Raw genomic sequence first — 21,468 nt, forward strand, 5'->3', positions numbered from 1 at the left:
TGTTCTTAATATAACAGATGAATCTTTGTGATATATACATACACATCTACACTTACATAGTATTACGCGCTATAATGTTTTGTCACATCTCAGAGCGAATTAAATAATTAAGTACAACAGCGTGTTTTAACCTAATTCGTAGGAAAGTCTAGAGAAAATAGATATCTGGAAATCTGGCCTGCCAACTCTATTGCTCCCGACGTACTATATATTTTTCTTTCTAAACTGTATACCTATTATAGAGAACTCACATACATATTTGTCGCTCATATGCGTGAAAATTCGACAAAGTAAGTATAAAATCGTACGAACATTATATTAAATGAGCGAGTTTTTTATCCATACACTTCTCTCTTTCCTTTTTTCGACATATATATTATATGTACAAACGACATATCTGTGCCGCTGTAAATAATTCGAAGTGAGTTGAGTAATAAAATTAAAATTTGCAAAATTAAATGGTAAAAAATAGAAACACATGCATCATTATACTTGGCTGTTAATTTTATGTTAGTGTTTATATTGCAACTTAAAAAGTAGAGACTATTGTCAAATATATATATATATATGTATAATTCTCTTTCGTCTTTACATTCTGTCTTTTTTAAAAACGTATAGAACTAGACAGTTAGACTACAGCTTATGGACGTAAACAAAATCAATCTCGAAGCATCAGCTTTTTATTTTCTATCTTGTAATAATTTTTCAGCCAAGATATTGTACTCCTCAAAACTGTGTAGCTTTCGCGTTATATCAATTTTCATTAAAATTAACTTAATAAAATTATATGCAACGAAACAATGATAGAGATACTTCGCGAGAATTAATATCATTCAAACACGATAAAAAGAATTAATTGGTCGATAATGAATTTTCGTTTAATATGCATACGCGAGACAAATAACATGACAATCAGAATTCAGCCCTCCAATGTTACTCCGTATTCTGAATATGAATTTGAAACTGTAATCGCGTTACACACACGTAACACACTCGTGCACTGTAAACGTCGTGTGTGCGTGTGTGTTCAATAATGTGTGTGTACATATATATGTGTATGCACCATTTTCCCCCCGACTCTCCAAATGATATTTCTCGAAGACGAAAACGTGAATATTATCGTATTCGTTATTGAGTTAACAGCTTTATCGTGTACACATATTATAAAGAATCCTGTTTCGCGCTATTTTTTTTCTTATTTCCTCATCACATTAAAGAATTTCTTTGCTTTTCTATATGTCACCATGATTATATTTACAAGACGATTGCGCGAATCTCATTCGCGATGTCTTACTTATATAAATGTAGCAGTAGAAAAGATTGATTTGTTACAGAGAGTTAAGTTTCTCCTTGTTTTTTTTCTTTTTTTTTTAGGGATAACGACAGCACTTTCGGTGACGAAACTTCCTCTGAATCTATCTATCTACTTTCTTTATCCCTCTGTTTCACGTTTTATTTTCTGGCGTGTAATGTATTTGATGTGTATGTCTATTGTGTATCTTTTTTTACTTTCCTATATCTCCATTTTCTAACTTGTTTAGTCTACGTAAGAAATTACACGCTAAATTAGTAGCCGTAAAACAGCGGGAATGCAACCAACCGGAGCACATTTCCTCAACTCTCTCCGCATCTGTTTCGGTTAGAAAAAATATTTACATCTTGTTTTTCCTTTTTTTCATACACTTTTGCGGCATATTGCGAGAGCAAAGTACTTTTATGTTCGCTCGTTGTAACGAAACGGAAACGATAATGATATACATAACGTAATTTTGAAAGACTTTAAAATGTTAGCATCACATTGTTTGCGACTGGAAATTTACCGGAACTCGCCTGCGCACAAATTCGTGACAATTTTAATATATGCGGCAAGAGAATTAATTACTCTTCGAAATATTGTTCGTTGCGAATGAGTTTTTAGAACACACTGTACAATCGCACACGAAATTAAAAAATGTGATTTTAACAAATCCAAGGTTTCCTTATAAAGTTTAGGTCATCCGCATATAGCTGTATAAACAAGAGTTTGGTTGCTGAATTGGTTGTTGCGTGTTAGATATATCCATTTGCCAACTTGTATGTTTTCACTGTTTTTTAAGAGATGAAACTTGCGTTCCTTTTTTCTTCCCAGTCTGTCTTCAAGAATTGATTAATTACTTTTAGGCAGGTGTATGTACAAATGTTGTTTGTATTATATCTTGTCACTGTGATGTCGAGGCGGGAAAGTTATTAACTTCTGTCTGTTCCAGAACTGGTCCAGTTGGACCCGTATACGATATACGCAGTCTCATCCTTAACATTGCCTAAAGAATAAATCATCGATTAGAGATTAAAAACTCAAAAGATAATTTTTTTAACGCAAATAAGTATTGGAAACTGACCCTATTCATATTTGTAACTCTCAACACTTGAGTTACTTGACCACACGGTGGAATGACAGTACCCGATGGTGATAGCATTTGTAGTTGGAATGTCTGAAAGAGAAAAATGTCAAGTAAATCCATTAAATTTTTTTACATATATTAAATAATCGTATACATGTAAATTTGTATATATTGTGTCTAACCCTAGGAACTGCTGCTTGAAAGAGAAAATCAGTTAAAACAGTGCTTCCAGAATTCTGAGCCAACATATTTATAACTAACAGATCAGGGATATCCGGCAGTCTCTCTAATTTAAACGTTATCTTGAGTCCCGATTTGTCCAAAACAACCATACTAGGTAGTTCTGCAATAAGAATCATAATTATAACAATTTACATCATGCAAAATAAACTAAACGATATTCTTTTAGAATTCTATGACAAACCATTTTGAACTGAGGAAGTACTGAGCAATCCATCCACTAAGAAATTACTGGTGTTGGTGGGACTAAACATTGGTGCCGATGATGCTTGCGGTTGTAATGGTAGCGTAGGGGTAACAGGAGACGTAGGCGTATTCAAATCCAAGCTTCCGAGCAAGTCTAATAGATCATTATTATGCGCTGCAGGCGAACTCGGCAAAGCATTTTTATTGGAAATTGTTGCCGGCGTCGTTACTCCCACATCCGTAGTTCCAAGTAAATCTAGAAGTGCACTCTGCAAAATAGCAAAAAAGAAACAAAATATCATATATATCATAATAATACAATTCGATATGCACAATTTTCGGTACATTTTTCATTATTTAAAACTTTCTGCCAAATGTATCTATTTTTGTTAGGAATTTTTTATATTATTTTTTTGGTTGCTTCACATATTATATCGAAAACAAGAAAGAGAGTATAATTGAAAATATAAATAGAAAATAAATAGGAAATATTCAATGTATTATTGAAAATTAAATATAAATAATAATTACATATATGTGAAGATAAAAAATATTAATATTATATACTTACTGAATCGGATGTAGTCGTGGTTGGTTCTAAAACTGTGGATTTCTCGTCTTCTGGTTCTGGTTCACCATTTACCATGCCTATAATGCCATTAGCTTGTGGTCGAGCAGTCTCCATCGGCGGCATCCTCTCGAGTAACGCGGGGCGCAGGTGATCGTACTTTCGGAATAACTGCGAGAACTCGATACCTCTTTGCTGTAATTCGATATGCAAATTGCTACCAAATGTATCTATGATTTGACGAATTTTCCTGTAACAAAATTTTACGTGATTATACGTTTTAAAAGTGGATGGTTGTATGGGCAGACGAAAGCGTGACTACTCACTCGTGACCTTTCTGGAATCTCGTGCTCAATTTGGTAAGAGACAATAAAGTGTACTGTTTTGTAACCACAGTGTTCTGAGGACTCCAAAGTAATCTCTGATACACATCGATAATTTCATCCTCTGTCAACTAATAAAAAAAGTTTGAAAAATTATTACGAGAAATCACAATCATACAACAAATAAAAATTTTCAAGAAAAATGTCATTGATGTAACAAAAATGAATGAAAAGAAAAAAATTTAAACTTTTATCAGTAATGTATTGAAATATTTTTATATGTAGATAACCATTATTATTGTAATTCAACTTACATTAATCGGAGTTTCGACATCCTCCGACGGTGGACTGTACAATAATAAATCCCCATACTCGCCGATACACCATGTGGCAACTTGTGCCAAAGGTTGCTTGTCGGACGTGTCTTTTTCTAGCGCATGCCACAGCGCGCTAACAGCGTAATTCTGTTGAGGCTGCGTCTCTGATATTAATTGTATCGTGCACGCCACCACATCATCACGCACATAATTGCCGGCCTAAAGATTAGAAGATTCAATAACCATGAGACTGTTTTGCGCGTTCGACTTCCATTTTATGACATCGTAAAAATACATACTGCGACGAGCACTTTAAATAGAGTTTCTAGATGCCAACGTTTGTTCGGAGCGAATCTTTCCGCGGACATCACGATATTGCTGCTGCATTGAGCTTTGAATTCCGGATCAGCCCGTTCCAAGAACAAGAGTAATTCCTTCATCATGTTTCTGATATTATTGGAATTTACGAGCGCGAAACTCAATTCCATTGCGCGCCTTCTAATTGACACATCTGGATCCTTTAGACATTCCTGAAATGGATGCCAAAGACATTAATTACAATAAATCATTTTCTTTTCACTATAAAGAAAAAAAGGATTTATAAATAGAATTACTAGAATTGTCGATCGATGTCTCTGCACCGCGCTCGTGTCGACGTAAACCGTCTTTAACAACGTGTTCAAGGCCACGTATCTGATATTCTTGTCGTTATTCAATAAAAATCTGCCCAATATATTGACTGCTAAAACTCGAAGTCCGCTTTCCGACTTGATATCCATGATGGACAGAACTGTCTCGTACAGTATAGTGTTACCAACGTTTTTACTGGTTTCCGTATTGGTGGCAACTTGAGCAAGGATGTCGTTCATGGCTTCGGACGCGTCGACGTCATTGCGTCCCAGAATACGAAGAAGACGAAGTATTTTCACTTGCAGGAAGGGGTCCGACACTCCGGACACATCATGCTCGGGCGAATATCCGGCTAGGATCAAATTCTTCAGGATTCTTACCAGATTTGGCACAATCTGTAATAAGATTTCTATTTAATTCCAAAGACACTACAAATTTTTATTTAACGCGATTATTTACATCGAATAAACATAAGAAATAAGATTGACAGGACAAACCATTGTGGAATAATATACATATACATTGTCATGTATCGTATATACCAAAGTACAAATAATGTAAGCACAATTGACTTCAATAACATTTCATTTCAGAGCTCTACTTAAGAATAATTCTTGAATGCAAATTATATAAATATATATATTATATTCATTAAATATCCATTAAATATCTTGTTATAAGTTGTTCAGTTAAATATACAATAAGAGAAATAAAACTCGACTCATAAACAAGCTAAAATAAACATGCAACTATACAAAATATCATCATGCCAATTATAAATATTACAATTATAGCTATAACATATATATTTTCGAACATATAAGTTTCTCCAATAAAAAATTCAGACATAAGATAATAATATAAAAGATTTTATATTATATTCCTACATGTAAGAATAGAATATAGATATATGTATATAAAGAGAAATGTAATTTAATATATTTAGTAATTAGAAATTATAGCAAAAAGAAGCAGAGACAAGATATTGATTTCACGACTTTTAGTAGTTTACATTTTTACAACATTTATTTCAGATAGAAGAGAAACGAATGAAGTCTGAATAGTAAGCATACATGCAAAAATATAAAGAACTTTTATATGCATATTACCTCACGGTGGCCGCATTCCTAAGAAAGACAAAACCAATGCTTATATTATGTATACTCAAATAATAAATTTAAAAGAATCAAATTTTGCATTAACTTTCATAAAGAATACACTGTATAATTGTCTTATAATTAGATGATACTTTTCCCGAAGAAAATAAAAAATAGAAGAAAAATTTGTAGATCTTTACACATGTATAAATAAAACTGCAATATAATCTATTTATGACACAAGGAGCATGTATTACGAATGCAAAATAAAAGAGAACGTGTCCAAAGTTTTGATGTTATATTAACATAAAGTGATAACGATTACTTTTTTTCTGCTGCTTATAAATTCGTCAAGAGAATATAATTCGTGGTACATTAATATTTATGATTCATTCTCTCTCTCTCTCTCTCTCTCTCTTTCTTTCTCGTCAATAAAATATTCTTCTGAACTACTATTCTGTAACATATCTGTGCTCTTACAAAAGACTGCATTCTTTTCCATCGTTATCGCGCAAACAGACAATAATTATCCAACAAATGATATTCCCCAATTCCTAAATTATCTAATAAATAATTCTACTATTCTAGATATGCAAACTAGATGATCTTTCAGCAGATTTCTCTACCGCTATTAATATTTGATATCAGTTACACTAAAAGATCAAATTACATGTTGTATATCGTATGTCGATTATGTTTACGATATCGAACTGCATGTCTAGAAACCTGTTCTAAGACTAATATATGTTGTGGGTTGAAAGCACAATAGTAGCGAGTACTCTTTTAGATATACCTTTTTGAAGTGATTTAACGTGTCAGTGCTGTTTTCGCACATCTCCGTAATAAGGGTGACGCCGGTGATAAGCACTCCGTGATTCTTCTCAGTGATCAAACTACGAGTGGCTGGCAAGAACATCTCCATCAGCTCTGGCACACGTCTAATGATCCGAAAGGCGCAGAGCGCCGCTTTCTTCCGGATGTACGCGTTTGGTGACTTCATCAATCTCTCGACTTCGGACGCCAAATCTCTCGCCATTTCCGGCGATGCAATCGCACCGAGAGTGCACAACGCCAGACCGATGACGAACTGCGTAGAACTGTTCAAGTCACTGTCAATGGAAAAGGAAAATAAAGATATTAATCTTTTTTTTCAAAAATACTGGAAATATTAACATCTATTAAAAATCTAGAGCAACATTACTTTTTTAAACAATTCGTAATCAAGAGATGTACGTCCTGTCGCTCGTCCAACAACAGCATAGCCCCCAGATAGCCGATTCGTTTATCTGTGAATCTCGGGGAAGCGATGAGCTTTAAACATTCCAATTGACCGAAATGTGCCGGGTATCTAAAATGGGTATTTAAAAAATAATATTAATAATAATCTTTTATGATATCACAAGTGGTGATATTGGACATTATAATTAATATTTTAGTACAAACCCCAGCATATGTATGTACAACAACTTGGCAATGTTACGACATCTCCAAACACTATCCTCTTCTCTAAACGTCGAACGGATATACGCGCACTCCTTGTTCACGACTGTCCTTTCTTCCGCTGCCGTTCTTGCGGCTCGAATTTGTCTAATCAGATCCCTCAACCGTGTCGGTGCAGGCATTCTAACTGTTGAGACTTTTAAAGTGTGAAAAAGTTATCAGTACAAATTATCACTACCTTTGGCAACCGCTGATTCCGCTTGCAAATAACGTTGTAAATTAATCAAGTAAAATAAAAATTCAATAATGAAAAATCCCTGAGAAGAATTTGGGAAAAAATTATTTTGGAATAAAGTACCTTACTGAGAAACTTCAATCTCATTGCTTAAACATGTTATAATATAAAAAAGTCACAACTTTTAAAGCAATTTAATCTAATTAACTTTTAAAATATGAAAGAATACAAAGAAGATTGCAAGTAGCAAACAGGCGGAATCAGATGTTCCAATGATTAGCTATTACAGTCATTGTAAGTCAATTACATCAACAATACACCTACCTCTCTCCACAGCCTCATTGAAAGCCTGCTTTATGGAGGCCATGTTAAAGGCTGGGTTAAACCTGAAAAAAATACACACCCATGCTGTTTTAGAAGTGTCAATATTTCTACTTGTCAAATCTACTTATCGTGCAATGACATTTGTTTATTTAATGACCTAATTTTATTCAGTCACTCTGATGTTTCATGTCTTGCAAAATATAAAAATAAGATACAACTATGTCTTTGCAATAAATTTCTTTCATTCATATTAAGAATATTATGGATATTTTATATATTGCAATTAGTATATAAAAATAAATCGATTTTAGTATTTTTAACATATTCAACATATAATGTTGGAGAGAAAAGTACTACAATATTCATGTAATACAATTCACTTTTCTCTCACTATCATTTCTGTCACTAGGTCATAATTCAAGATTAATCTAAATGCATGTGTAAAATTGTATAATTATGCATTACCCATGTTCTGAGGCATTCATTGTTTCTCAACTTGAGTTTTGAATCTATGCCACAAGCTTCACAAAAAAAAAAAAAACCAAGCGCAGACGAGTACAAAACACGAACTCTGCTATCCTCCTAGTGGACACAGGACAATGACATTATTATAAAAGATGTTAGTATTACAGCAATTATATCAATAGATTAACATTAATGAAAATTCTAATCAAAACAATTAAGAGTATCAAGAGGATAAAACAATTCAGTCTTCTGTGCCAATAATGCGACAAAATTGTAGCTTAGATTTTATATGTATAAATTTTTCATAAATGTACGTCTAATATTCAGTCCTAGTCCACAAAGTGACTTTGCAGTTTTCAATTGTTGCACTGTTTTACTTATAGAGAGAGAATAACGTTATATATATATATATATATATATATATATATATATATATATAATAATGTTATAGCCATTTAAAAGACTTTTCTTCTCCCTAAAAAATAATTATTATGTACATTGTGAAAATTAATATATAAGCATATGATTGTAGATTATAATTGTATTTTGTTACTGGTTTTTTTTCGCATAAGATAGTATGAAAAATTGTTATATATAAAATCTAACATTCTATTATATAAAAGTAACCCAAATATATATATATATATATATATATATATATATATATATATTTATATATATATATATATATATATATATATATATATATATATATATATATATATATACACACAATTATATTAGCCACTTCTGGAAATCTAATCTAATTTGTTGCCACTTTGAGAGAGAATTGTGGCACAAGCACCTTGAGATTACCTTACTTGGAAGCTCATAAATCCAAGAGACCAATAGCTACATAGTGACTGTACATACACATCATTGAACACAACTTGACACAGAAGACGGAATGCAAGAGAAAAAAAAAGCTTCAAAGAACGTTTTACGAAATAGGGCAGTAGATATACGGATATGTTACATGTGATCGCGACATGTCTCGCGATAGGAACATGAAGGACATACCGGGCTCGGGATGCATTGTCGATCGCGACGGAAAAAAAGAACAGAATAGTAATATCAATCGGCTATGACGAATGATGTCACTGTGATTTCACGTGCCAGAATCCCGCGGCGCTCGGCTCGGCCACGACAGCAGAACAAATATACGCGCAAAACACGAGGGGAACTTGCATAAGAGAAGGAATCGCGAGGGGTTAGCCCGCAGCTGTCGAGCATTGTCCTCGTCGCGATCGACGCGGATGGTGTCCGAATCACCTCCCGAATACGAGAGGCCAGCAACTTCCTGCGTGACGTATTATCGCGCGCGGGAATACATACGCGATGACAGGAGCGGAGCGGAGTACTCGCCGCCTGTCACAGGCTCGGCGTCATGCCAATGTCGCGGTTAGCCCCAGGTGGTTCCGCTCTGTGTTTACATCACGGACGGGATTATAAAATTTGGCGCACCGGAATCCGAGGCGAAGTCTCTCTCGTGTTGCCGAATTAATCCACCGGATAGGAATCTCGGTGAACGCGAGCTGTGCGCCCTCACGCTCCTGCCTTCGCGATCTATGTACTTATGTACGTACTCGGGGTACTCGAAACGCCACCGGTATCCCAGCCCTCCTCTACCCCGAGAGTCAGGAGGATCTTTCGATTTCGGGGAGCGCGACGATGATAACGTGGATACGTACCGTGCGGCGCCGTCGAGTCCCGTGAAGACGGAGGCTAGTATCTAGTCAGCAGAACCCCGAGAACATAACTTCGAAGTCCCTATCTATCACGGTCGTCGACCACACGGACCACACATACACATATATATATATATATATATATATATATATATATATATATATACACACACACACATACACACACACTACACACTGGCGGTCCGCCCGCGTGAACGACGTGCACACCCGACGTTTTTCTTCCCCTTTCTCGCTCTTTCTTTCTCCCTTTCTCCCTTTCACCCTTTCACTCTATCGTTTTTCCCTCTCTCTTTCTCAACCTCAACCCTGTCTGTCTCGTCGACGACAGGTCGCGCGGAATTTCGCGTGTCCGTGCGTAAGGACGGGAGGACTCAAAGATGGCCGTCTCCTGTCGTCGACGTTGTCATTGACGTCGTCAGGGACTTTTCATGGGAAAGCGCGACGCGAGGGGAGGAGGATATCTCTCGTCGTACACCTGGATGCGAATTATAACCTCGTGTGTCTCTGCACTCGACTCTCGCGAGGATGATAACGGCCCTCTCGTCGGGGAAGAGGAAAACGCGCGGGAAGCGCGTGTCGCGCAAACTCCAACTTTCGTGTGTAGGAAATAACGTATTGTGGCACTATATTGCTCGCGCATTGGCGCGAAATTCGAATGTCGTGAATGTGATAAATCCAAAGGTAATTAATAATTTATGAAAAAAAGATTACACGTCGACAATCGCGTTTACTCCTACGTGTATACGACACATCTGTTCCATAGAAAAATCTCAACTTGCCAGGATTATATCGATTTTACCTACGAGCTGCGAAAAGAAAAACAAATTTTTTCTTCTCTGCCTTGTGATTATAAGATAACGCAGTTCTTTTTCATATTTATCGACATTGCAAATTGTAAGTCTTTTTCAACAAATCTCATTGCACGATATATACATACGCTAATAATATACTGGCATTATTTTTTCTAAATGCAAAGTAGGAGACATAAAGATTATTAGAATGATATGCAAGCTACTAATCCTGATAAAGTATGAAAGACGTTTATATTAGAATTCACATATCTATTTTCATGTAAAGAATAAAATATATGCAATCTTCATATGAAAACTAAATTTTTAAACGCCATATTTAATACTTCGTCATATGTGATATATATGAATATGTATATACTGCAAACAAGCAGACTGATTTTTCCTTCTGTCTCCTGTCTCCTCAATGCCTCGAAAACATTGTTCACAATGTTAATTTTTAACAAGGGGGAAATCAAGGAACAGTAGCTCGTACAGTATACACTTGAAAGTGATAAAAGCTTTCCATCTGCTAGATTATAAATTGAATAAATAAAAACCTTCTGTTGAGTTCCGGCGGCAAGACGCTCCAATCCTCGGCCTCGTAGTAAGGCCACATGGTGTATGATAATGTTAAACAAATAAAGAGCTTACAATCCAAAGAATGTATGTAGCACAAAAATCACAATCTATATATCAAACAGCTTACAGCTGCACGATCAGTTTTGTACGCTCTTTATCACTAACATAATAGAGCAACGGGACAAGGTGCGGGCATTATCTCTTATCTTTCTGACTACCTTGATATCACATACATTATCATTCATCTCATAATATCGTTCTCATTCACAATACTAACAATTTAATAAGATTTAGTAGTTTTTTTCTTCAATCATCTTGTAATTGTATTTTAGATAATATTGTAAAAAATTATAAATAATTTTATACATGTAATATGTAAAATATCATATACAAGCATAACATGTTTGTTTAAAGTAATATAGAGGGAGATGAAAGATGCATGTTAAAAAAGAAATCTGCTTGTAGAAACACTGTACATACATGACGTGAATATATGTACAGCGCATCAATAATATTATATATATTATTGATAATAAATTAAAAAACAGGAATGTTCACACATACAAAACTACGATAAGGAATTGTCGTCTTGATTGCGAGGTGGCCGTACATCACTATTTCTCTTGACACAATCCACCAGCCAGTGTATGCCTTCGTCTACACCATCCCTTTTTCAAAATAAGAGCCATTATCACACATAATAAATGCAGAAGGAATGCTTCGTGAAATTTTATGTAACATAAAAAGATGCTAATCTTATTTCTCAAAATTTTATACACTACGAAAATCGGTAAAAGACAAAACGTTAATTCTACTTACCCATTAAGTGCCGATACAGGCATTACCATGCAATCTCTTCTACCGATTAAATGCGCACTTTGATTGAATATTGGTTTTACTTCTCTGACACCCATACAATCAGGTACATCCTGTTTATTTGCTAGCACCAATAATGGTACTCCTGTCAGATGCTCGGACGATATCACTTTATCTAAAATCAAATTTAATTTATATATATTATTCTATTATATTAGTCATTGTCTATTTTATGTCTCGTTAAAATGTGCAAGAAGTTGGACATTTTTAATTTCACAAATTAAAATATTTAAAATTTTTAAAAATATATTTTTAAATATTAAAAACTATGTTTTACACTATTGTTTGATACATAATTTTTTTTCTTTCATAACTTATTTAATTTATCAAACGTTATTAAAGAATATGCTTTACCAAAAGCTTCTTTGGAATCTGGTATTCTGTCACGGTCGGACGAGTCGACGATATAAATCACAGCATGAGATTCAGCGTAATACTGTAAATAAAATAATATTACTATTAGCAAAATATTATTCGTGCAATTCCACAAATAAAAATAAGAGAAAAATAATAATGCACAGAGAAAAGAGGAATAAAAATAGGCAATATTTAATTTCATTATCGCTTACTTTATCCCATAAAGATTGTAGCTCCTCTTGGCCACCGAGATCCCAGAAGTTGAAGGACACTCCGGCGATGTCAATTTTGCCGATATTCAGGCCTACGGTGGTCGTGATCTTGCTCGGATTCATCCCCTTGTAATTCTTGGTGAATTTCGTTTTCGCCGCTTCCAGATAAGTCTAAAAGTAACATATAGCAGTTCCTCATGTCATAACCTCTAAATTCGCAGTATTCTAGAATAAGTACCGTCTTTCCTGCATTATCAAGGCCCAAAATTAATATGAAATACTCGTCCTTTTGCACCAAATACTTGTACAAACCGTGCAGCAACGTGTACATCTCAATTAGCCGTCGATGCGCTTGCTAACACGATTTACATGTCGTATTGTTTACATTTTGCGTCTACATTTCTCAAAGGTTAGGTCGGCGGCCGCCATTAATGGGACACGTGTCGTGTATGACATGCATATGACATGTATTGATATTATATGTTTATTTCATTGGAAAATTATTCGTTTTAGTAGAATAGTGTTTGATAGACCAATCAAGGAAAAAAAGCAACAATTTTGATCAATTACACACACATAAACGCTATTTTATTCCGATGAATAGATTTTCAAATGAGTGCTCCATTATATATGAATCAAAGTGGCAATCAAAAATCATTATCCCATTAAGTATTCTCATCTAAGAAATTCTACCAAAAATACTGTACGATTGCTCCTGTCATTAAAGTCATATAGTTTCTATGTTTAATGAATAAATTTATAAATCAAGTAACTTTATATATTGCTAAAATTATTTCAAAATTGTCAATCATCATTCGTGTAGATGTGATTTCGATGAAAAAAAAAAAAAATACAGAAGATTTTAAAAAATTTCGACAGATTGCACGGAGAATGTATCATTAGAGGAACGCGGAGATTTGATATTTTTGAAATATTCCATTTTATTATTGATAATGTGTAGATTTTGCCTAGTCGCAATACACGTACTTATATAATCCAAAAGTAGTATCACTACTTTGTTTTATATGTACAGTGCTTTATTCAATTACGTTTATTTGTTTTACTTAGTTTAACTCTTTTTGCCCCCTTTCTACTTTCGCTTTCACACTCAGTCTTTTCACAATATAGTACTTATGAAGCAGCACGGTACCCACGCGAAATTCCCATTAAACTCTGCAATATTCCATTTGTTTTTTTTTCTTTTTATATAAATTTTTTTTATACATTAGATTTCCCTTTATATTCTTGCATTATCTTTTAGATAAAATTTTTCAAAAGCAACAGCAGCTGTAAAAATACAGTATATTTTCCATTAAATCTGTTGTTAAAATCAGTGCTTCTCTGGATCATGTAAGCAGTATAGCACATATTTATTTTCTTTTCAAGACTATCACTTACATTAAATAGAACATCCGAAGGAAACAAGTTTCTGCAAAATTTGCCTATATATTCATATATATATATATATATATATATATATATATATATATATATATATATATATAGAGAGAGAGAGAGAGTTGAGCTATTGTTTGTGATTGCGTTTTATTCTATATAATATTAGCTAATAAATTTTTACATCTAGAAGATTGCACTGTTTGTAGTGTCTAAATTGCGTGTATTCCAAATTAAGTAAAGCACAAACTTTAACATTAAATCAATTGGTGGAAGTTCGTGCTCCTTCATATTATTATTGGTACGCTCACGCACGCATACTTTAGGGTTATATAAACAACTGCTATTACTTCACAGTACATTTAATAAAAAGAATTCGAGTACGAACGTAACGAAAACATAGAAATATCGATGTATGTATACAGTGCGACGTAGAAAAGGCATATCGCATCGTAGTAAAATTAAAGTCAGAAAAATAATTATTCTTAAGAAAAAAAAAAAAAAGAAAAAAAAGAAAAAAAAGGAAAGCTTCGTGTTACAATGTTATTAAGTGAAGCTATAGATCCAGCGCGAATATCTAATTTTAATGTCATATGTATCGATCAAAACGAATTTCCTTCTTATTCTCATTCCATGTTATAAAATGTTTATGGAAAATCAAACAATCGCGTCACTGCTAATCAAAAATGTAATAGCAGCATAATGCAGATCTCACATGACTTATCTATATTAATTCATTCCTATCGTAGAATATATCGTCCTTTTAGAATGGAGCACGTTGCTTCAAAATTTTCACCCACTCCGAATATCGATTTAAACCGCTTTGCGATACATATCGATAACGCATATTTTTTTTTTTTTTTTTTTTTTTTTTTTTTTTTTAATTGCCCCTCTTTGCACACGGACGAGATAACTTTATAAATGTATAAACTATACTTTTTCTTTTCTTAACGTGTCACAGCCCTCGTGGCTATAGAACACAAAAAGTACAACTACATAAATTCTCAATAAGACAATCGATTCCATTAACGGAAAACCGCATAAAAAATGAATTTAACAATTAAAAAAAAAAAAAGAAAGAAATCTCACGAAGCTCGGCTTACATACTAAGATAACCGCGGGACTGACTTCGTCTGCGGCCGACAAGGTATGCGATCAATACGACTACCACTAAACCCGCCAATGCACAACCCACGGTTATAGGAACGATGTCGGGCGTGTCGAACGAACAGTCCTTAGCTAAGAAAAGAAAAAAAGAATTTCACAAATTAGTAAGCAATACCAATATGGGAATGTATATAACGGAAAATTGATAAGATAAAAACCCATGAAACCTACCTAGGCCAAAAACAGTGTCGTTATCATTTCTAAAAGCTTGGAACTGCAATTTGGATACTTTCAGTTGCCCTACAGTATTGTTATTGCCTTGGAGAGTTAAGTTCAGCGATTGTTCTTTTAGACATCTATAAGAGTTGCTCAATCCAGTATTGAATTGTGGTGCCTTATGTACCAGCGTCACTGTTTTATCTGGAATGGCGTAAGTTTGTCTTAGAAAAAAATGTGTAAGAGATCAAAGTGCAACTTTATTTATATTAGATAACTCATATATGACTTACTAGTCGGTGATTTTTCCGCTACCAAAGTGATTTCTAAATGATGAAGAGAATAAAGTTTGTCCGTCTCGTTCTTTTCGAAATGTAATGTGAAATTATTTTGAGGAGTTATCGTAGAATTACTCTGCGATCCCCATAACAGTGTTAAAATTTGTGCAGATTTACCACATTGTCCTGTCCCATTACTGTTACTGGGTATATCCACTGCTCTGTGGATTGTCTGCAAAGAGCGAATACAGATATAACATTGTGTGATTATACTTATAGATTATACTTATACATAGTGTAATCTCAATTTCACTTATATTTATATTAAATTTCGATAACAATTATTTTATATATATATATATATATATATATATATATATATATATACATATATATATTACAAATAGTATGCTTACCACATTGTTGGCATCAAGATAAGAAACATTTAATTGTGCAGCCATTTGGACTACAATGCACGTTACATTATTCTCTCGAACGTGCCATTTTCCAGTACTTGGAGGTGGAAGTGGTGTTGTCGGTACTGGTGTTGGTGTAGTTGTAGGTGAAGGTATAGGTGTTGTAGTTGGTTTAGGAGTAGTTGTAGTAGTTGTTGTAGTTGTAGTTGATTTAGTTGTAGTTGGTTCAGATGTAATTGTTGATATGGGAGTTGACTTTATTGTAGATTCACTTGTAATAGTATTGGTTAAAGGTATATTTTCATTGGAAGGAGTCCCTGAAGTTGTAGTTGATTCGGATGAAACAGATGCATCTTTGTCATTTGGATGTACAAGTAGTTTAGTAGTTTCCGATGGCAATTGAGAATTTGTAGCTACATTGTCACCGGCTGAATTGATAGGAACACTTGTGTTATTGGTAGTGACATTCTTCGAATCGCCAGCTGTTAAAATCATACATACACAATTACATTTCTGTATTATATCAGGCCATTTTCAACTTTCAAGGTCATACATAAATAAAAGTCTTCAAAATGAAAAATAATATAAGGAAAATATTTTTCTAAAAACAGATTATGTTTTCTTTTTTCATTTCTAATTTTAAAGATATACAAATTCAAATAATATAAACAGTATTAAAAGTTTTATATATACATACATAATATTCTATATGTTATTTTAAATATTTCATAATTTTTTCTTTTACATTAAAATTCTTCATATCGCATATTCGTTTATAACAAACCACGAAAAAGAAAATTGTTAACTATGTTAAATAAAGAGGAACAAAGTTCAATATGAAAAAAAAAAAAAGATAAATTTTAGTATTTATAAATAGAACTAATTTGTAATTTAGCAAATTGAAATAATTATAAATTCACGACGACAGATTTAATGAGGAGAGGCGTCATCCATAACCGATTTAATCTGCAACACAAATTTCAAACAGAAAAACGATACCTAGTCCTTATCGTGTAACATAATACAATCGCAATCTGGCTTCCTTCTTCCCGGAACAGCTTGTCCCAATATCATCTCACGCGTATGCCGAGTGATCGTTTTGTTTTAAGCATTAATCATCATGCATTATACATCGAATTATGCGAGTGCTACTGCACTCGAGTTTCTCGTATAACAATATATCTATATATCGGTTAAAAAAGCCGAACAGTAGATAGGTAGATACGCCTCATCATGGCGTCTCCAAAGACTTGAAAACGCAATTATTAATTTCGTGCTCGACATAGCGGCTATTGCGATGCAAGAATACAATTTTTGGAACAGCTGTTTTGACGTTTATTTCCCCTTTCTTTCTTCGTTGCCAAAAATCGCGCAAAACCGACAATAATGACGGCAAGTGACGACGATGACGGGAATCGCCCAACATCGCATCGAATACACGTCGCGGGAGCGGGAGTACATTTCCGCGAACAGCAGCTGTCAATGTCATGAGATGACAATGAAATCGCAAACTTTGTCGCAGATTTCTTTACCTGACACAATCGTCGCGGCCAAGCACAACAGCAGCAAGGGTTTCAGCATATCGTTAAACGCTCGTAGAAGTAGGGTCGAAAACTACCACGTTACGTATGTGCGAGTCACAATCGGCGCAATCCAGGAAAATGAAAAATCCATTGAAGGACCGCAAGAATTCGAGACTAGCGTTCTTGCTGCCATCTGTTTCGACTTTTTGGTACTCATGGTAGTCAAGGGGGGAGGGGATAATGGCGGTTTATTTGAATCGAGAATGACATAATTCCATGATGTACATATTAAATTGAAATTTTTTTTCATGTTATATTTAAGTAAAAAAAATGTGACACTCAAAATATTAAGTTTGCCAACTGACAATTGAAATGTAACAACTTGCAATTCATTGTAAAGAAAATTTTTATGAAGTGTATAGCTAATTTAATTTTATGTATGATATTTAATTTATTTTTATATTAGTTACTTAATCTGACTTTATCCGAATATTAATTATTTTAAATACTTATAAATTTTTTATAATTATAATAGCTACGTGTATATTAGTTTTTGTGGGAATCTACATAATTCATAAAATAAAAAAGATCACATATACATCTATAGTTTTTATAAAAATAATGAAGACAAAATTTTTAATACAATGTGTGTATACAACATACTAAATATCATATTAAAGAGAATTCCCAAAGAATAATATACATATTAAACCTAATTAAGACAAATAAAAATACTAGCTATTTATTTTACAATAATATAGTAAAATTCTATGTAAGAAATCAAAAGATGTTTTAGCATGACTCATAAATTAATATCATATAAAATTCGTATTTTTGTGTAATATACATCGTCATATGTATTCTATCTATCACATATCACACATTTAATGAGGAAGAATATCTTATCAGAATTAGTAGCAAAATCTGTCTATTGCTTCTCATGTGAGCTTGCAATATATTCATTTTAATGTCACAGATAAAACTCTGTTATAGCGATAAACATATGTCTAGATATATGAGCACGTAATATCTACACGAATATATCTTCTTAAGCAATGCAAATTATTATTTACAATCACTTTACGATAGAATCAGAGAATTTAAGGCACAAAGATGTAGTGTGATACATCGTTAGTGTCTTCCATAACTTTAGATTGAAGTAGCTTGATTTCAAGCCTGAGCTTCTCTCTTTCCATTTCTTGTTTCCTTATTTCGTTTGAATAGCAATTGATTTGCAACTTCAGCTTATCTTTCTTCAGTTTCAGCACTTCAGTTTCGTGATACAGTTTTCCCTTTTCGGCGCGCAATACCGCCAGTTGTTCCTGAAGCAATTGGTGGCTCGCTTCATCAGATAATACTACCTCGCGCGTTTCCATATCCGACTTTTCCATAGGAATCGGTTTGGTCGTCATATTCGTCTCGCTCTCGGGCCCACTTTCTGGTTCCGTTTCCATGGAAGTGTTTTCTTTCATGATCCAAATTCTTGAGTCCGCTTCGTGGAAACTGCCGGGTGACTTCGGTGACTGTTGCAGTGTCAAAGAGTCGGTTTGCGATTTGTAATTAGGCGAAGCAGACGTTTCCTTTGTAACTTTTTCAATGGTGGTAGTCGATGAAGTAATGGTTTCTATATCTAAAACTGATATAAGAGTTGTCTTTTATACATATTTATACATATTTAATTTATACATATTTATACATGTTTCCACTATAATCATTGTAACCATGTGTAATCATTAGAAAGAAAAAATTTATTTACCACGCGACTTTGGTGATTGGCTATCATCTACAGTGTGTGACAAATGATTGTTGCAGTAGCTGTTGAATTCCCTCTCGTCGACGAAAACGGAACCGTCAGCGTTAACAATAGACTCGACTATTACTGATGGATCACCATTCTCCATTACCAGCTCACCTACTATTTCTCCATCGGTTGTTATTATGTCACCTTCGTTGTCTGCTCTCAATAATTCTTCCTCATTTGTATCGATCTCATCGACTACTTCTTCTTGTGTCAATTGACCGCTATAAGAATCTTCACCATCGTTTCCCTCGCTCACTTCTAATTCTGTCGATAATCCCTGAGGAAACAAATTTTTGTTATAATCATTCATATATGAAAAAGACGAATGTAAAAAATTTAATGTAAAGAATTTAGTTATGTCTTACATCTTGACCCCAGGCAGACTCCTGTTCCTTTTTCATTCTTTTTATGGTTTGTGCTATCTCATCTTCAGATTCAGGATATATTTTTCTATTGCTATTTCTGGCCTGCATCTTTTCAATGTCATGAATCTTCTTAAATAACTGATATGCTCGCTCTGGTGTGATGTCTCTCTTTTGCTTATTAGCTGCTGCTATGTTGAATAGATCTTTGGATCGCAATATCTTGTTAGTACGCAACCGCACATATTCCCTCAATCTTTTACGATCAATGTGCAATTGCAAAAGGTCTTGAACTTCTTGTCTGATTTCACCACAAAGCTTTCTCTCTTGTGGAAGATTCTTAAACAGTTCCTATTGAATAAAATACTCTTTTGTAAACACCTAATATAAACATATAACATTGAATAGCATTCAATGTTATATGTTCAAAATCAATAATTCAAAATCATAAGTTCCCCTAAAGTGATACTTGTATAAAAAAGTATTCAAAGTTTTCAATTTATTTTTGTCCCTAAAATTACTTTATTCTGTATACTATTATTCATTACAAAATTCTTTATACATAAGATAATGAAATAAATTATTCAAATCTGCATACCTCTGAGATTTCATGATTATGTTCATTATTGACACTGGTCACTTCTAACTTTGTGCCATCTTTAGATGCCCTAAGCATAATATGAGCAGGACAATTTGTTCGTATAGACCTGTATAACATGTCATATCAATAAGAACAAAAAGTTATATTGAAATTATAGATATTAATACTTGTATATTTAACATTAATATATATCATTCAAAAAATAAGAGACTAACTGTGATTGTCTTCTGCCAGCACCACGTGGTAGGAATTTCTGGCCACCATAAATGCAAGCATATTTGACGGAATAATATTTTAATCGTTCACTGATGGGTCGTGCAGTCTTCATATGAGCTCCACTCACAGTTCTACTATCTCTCCTCCAATAATGTACTAGACTATGCTTTGAAAATCTGTCCAGCTTCTGTTCCAGCTCTTCGTAACTGTCAAACATTTCCCCCAAACGGAAGGACACATCGTCATTATTGCTAGTGCTCACATCCATCGTAAGGAGAGCAGTTAATCTATACAAGAAAAATCAAAAAGAAAATTAGCCTGATATCAATAATAACAAAATTAATTTTCTTTCATCAACGCGAACGAAACTTTTACCATCATCGTCGCATAATCTCCGTGTTTCTTTCAAGAAACTACAATTCAAATCAGAGATTTCTTTAACGAATCAAGTTTGAAATTCGCGATATCAAAAAGGAGGTTAGCATGATAAATGCAAATAATCGTGATCAGGATATTCGACTCGAGGATCGCGAAAATGTCGTGGTCATTGCCATCGTTATCGTCGTTCGATGAAAATTCAAGTCGACGACGATCGAGCACGATGTCATCAACAACATCGTTCACTGGGAGGCAGTCCGGGCGAGAAGACGAGGTGAGGTTATATTACGCGATGTCGTTTTGACAATTGGCGTGACAGAAGCCGCACCGGGAACCGTGAACACAGACAGACCGAGTTTCGAGAGGCGAACCGGGCGAGCAGGCGACCGGGTCCTCTTCGATTTCTTAGCGACCCGGAATGCGTGATTGAGTTTGTCGTGGCGCG

At 34.1% G+C, this 21,468-nt stretch overlaps 4 protein-coding genes across 21 annotated transcripts; all 4 read right to left on the bottom strand.

Annotated features, from left to right (window-relative positions):
* Positions 1–562: 562 nt before the first annotated feature.
* On the bottom strand, positions 563–11,454 carry Ap-1gamma (adaptor protein complex 1, gamma subunit). Of its 18 annotated transcripts, none has more exons than XM_072907801.1 (16): positions 10,409–10,427; positions 8,207–8,323; positions 7,742–7,803; positions 7,186–7,378; positions 6,944–7,090; positions 6,536–6,851; positions 5,755–5,772; positions 4,630–5,040; positions 4,315–4,545; positions 4,013–4,234; positions 3,702–3,829; positions 3,379–3,625; positions 2,806–3,076; positions 2,564–2,724; positions 2,379–2,471; positions 563–2,300 (listed from the first exon to the last, which is right to left on the bottom strand). In XM_072907801.1, the coding sequence occupies exons 2-16, from the start codon at positions 8,224–8,226 to the stop codon at positions 2,199–2,201; spliced, it is 2,622 nt and encodes an 873-aa protein (XP_072763902.1). In that variant the 5' UTR covers positions 8,227–8,323; positions 10,409–10,427; the 3' UTR covers positions 563–2,198. The 18 variants fall into 18 exon arrangements, with proteins under 18 accessions (XP_072763902.1, XP_072763904.1, XP_072763900.1 ...); XM_072907803.1 differs by lacking the exon at positions 10,409–10,427 and adding an exon at positions 9,898–10,367 and having other exon boundaries at positions 7,186–7,369; XM_072907799.1 differs by lacking the exon at positions 10,409–10,427 and adding an exon at positions 9,898–10,367.
* A 215-nt stretch (positions 11,455–11,669) lies between these two features.
* Positions 11,670–14,164, bottom strand: Arfrp1 (ADP-ribosylation factor related protein 1). Its single transcript, XM_072907814.1, has 5 exons — positions 12,969–14,164; positions 12,731–12,901; positions 12,516–12,597; positions 12,105–12,276; positions 11,670–11,953 (listed from the first exon to the last, which is right to left on the bottom strand). Exons 1-5 carry the CDS (start codon positions 13,059–13,061, stop codon positions 11,854–11,856), a joined length of 618 nt encoding a protein of 205 aa, XP_072763915.1. The 5' UTR covers positions 13,062–14,164; the 3' UTR covers positions 11,670–11,853.
* A 92-nt stretch (positions 14,165–14,256) lies between these two features.
* Lamp1 (lysosome-associated membrane glycoprotein 1) lies at positions 14,257–17,833 on the bottom strand. Its single transcript, XM_072907810.1, has 5 exons — positions 17,675–17,833; positions 16,143–16,624; positions 15,742–15,958; positions 15,464–15,652; positions 14,257–15,364 (listed from the first exon to the last, which is right to left on the bottom strand). The coding sequence occupies exons 1-5, from the start codon at positions 17,721–17,723 to the stop codon at positions 15,225–15,227; spliced, it is 1,077 nt and encodes a 358-aa protein (XP_072763911.1). The 5' UTR covers positions 17,724–17,833; the 3' UTR covers positions 14,257–15,224.
* A 470-nt stretch (positions 17,834–18,303) lies between these two features.
* On the bottom strand, positions 18,304–21,318 carry LOC140674528 (uncharacterized). The gene is made up of 6 exons (XM_072908119.1): positions 21,021–21,318; positions 20,645–20,932; positions 20,427–20,535; positions 19,832–20,179; positions 19,422–19,743; positions 18,304–19,301 (listed from the first exon to the last, which is right to left on the bottom strand). The coding sequence occupies exons 2-6, from the start codon at positions 20,911–20,913 to the stop codon at positions 18,766–18,768; spliced, it is 1,584 nt and encodes a 527-aa protein (XP_072764220.1). The 5' UTR covers positions 20,914–20,932; positions 21,021–21,318; the 3' UTR covers positions 18,304–18,765.
* Positions 21,319–21,468: the final 150 nt, after the last annotated feature.

This window comes from Anoplolepis gracilipes, chromosome 16 (assembly GCF_047496725.1).
Source record: "Anoplolepis gracilipes chromosome 16, ASM4749672v1, whole genome shotgun sequence".
NCBI classification, from domain to species: Eukaryota; Metazoa; Arthropoda; class Insecta; order Hymenoptera; family Formicidae; genus Anoplolepis; species Anoplolepis gracilipes.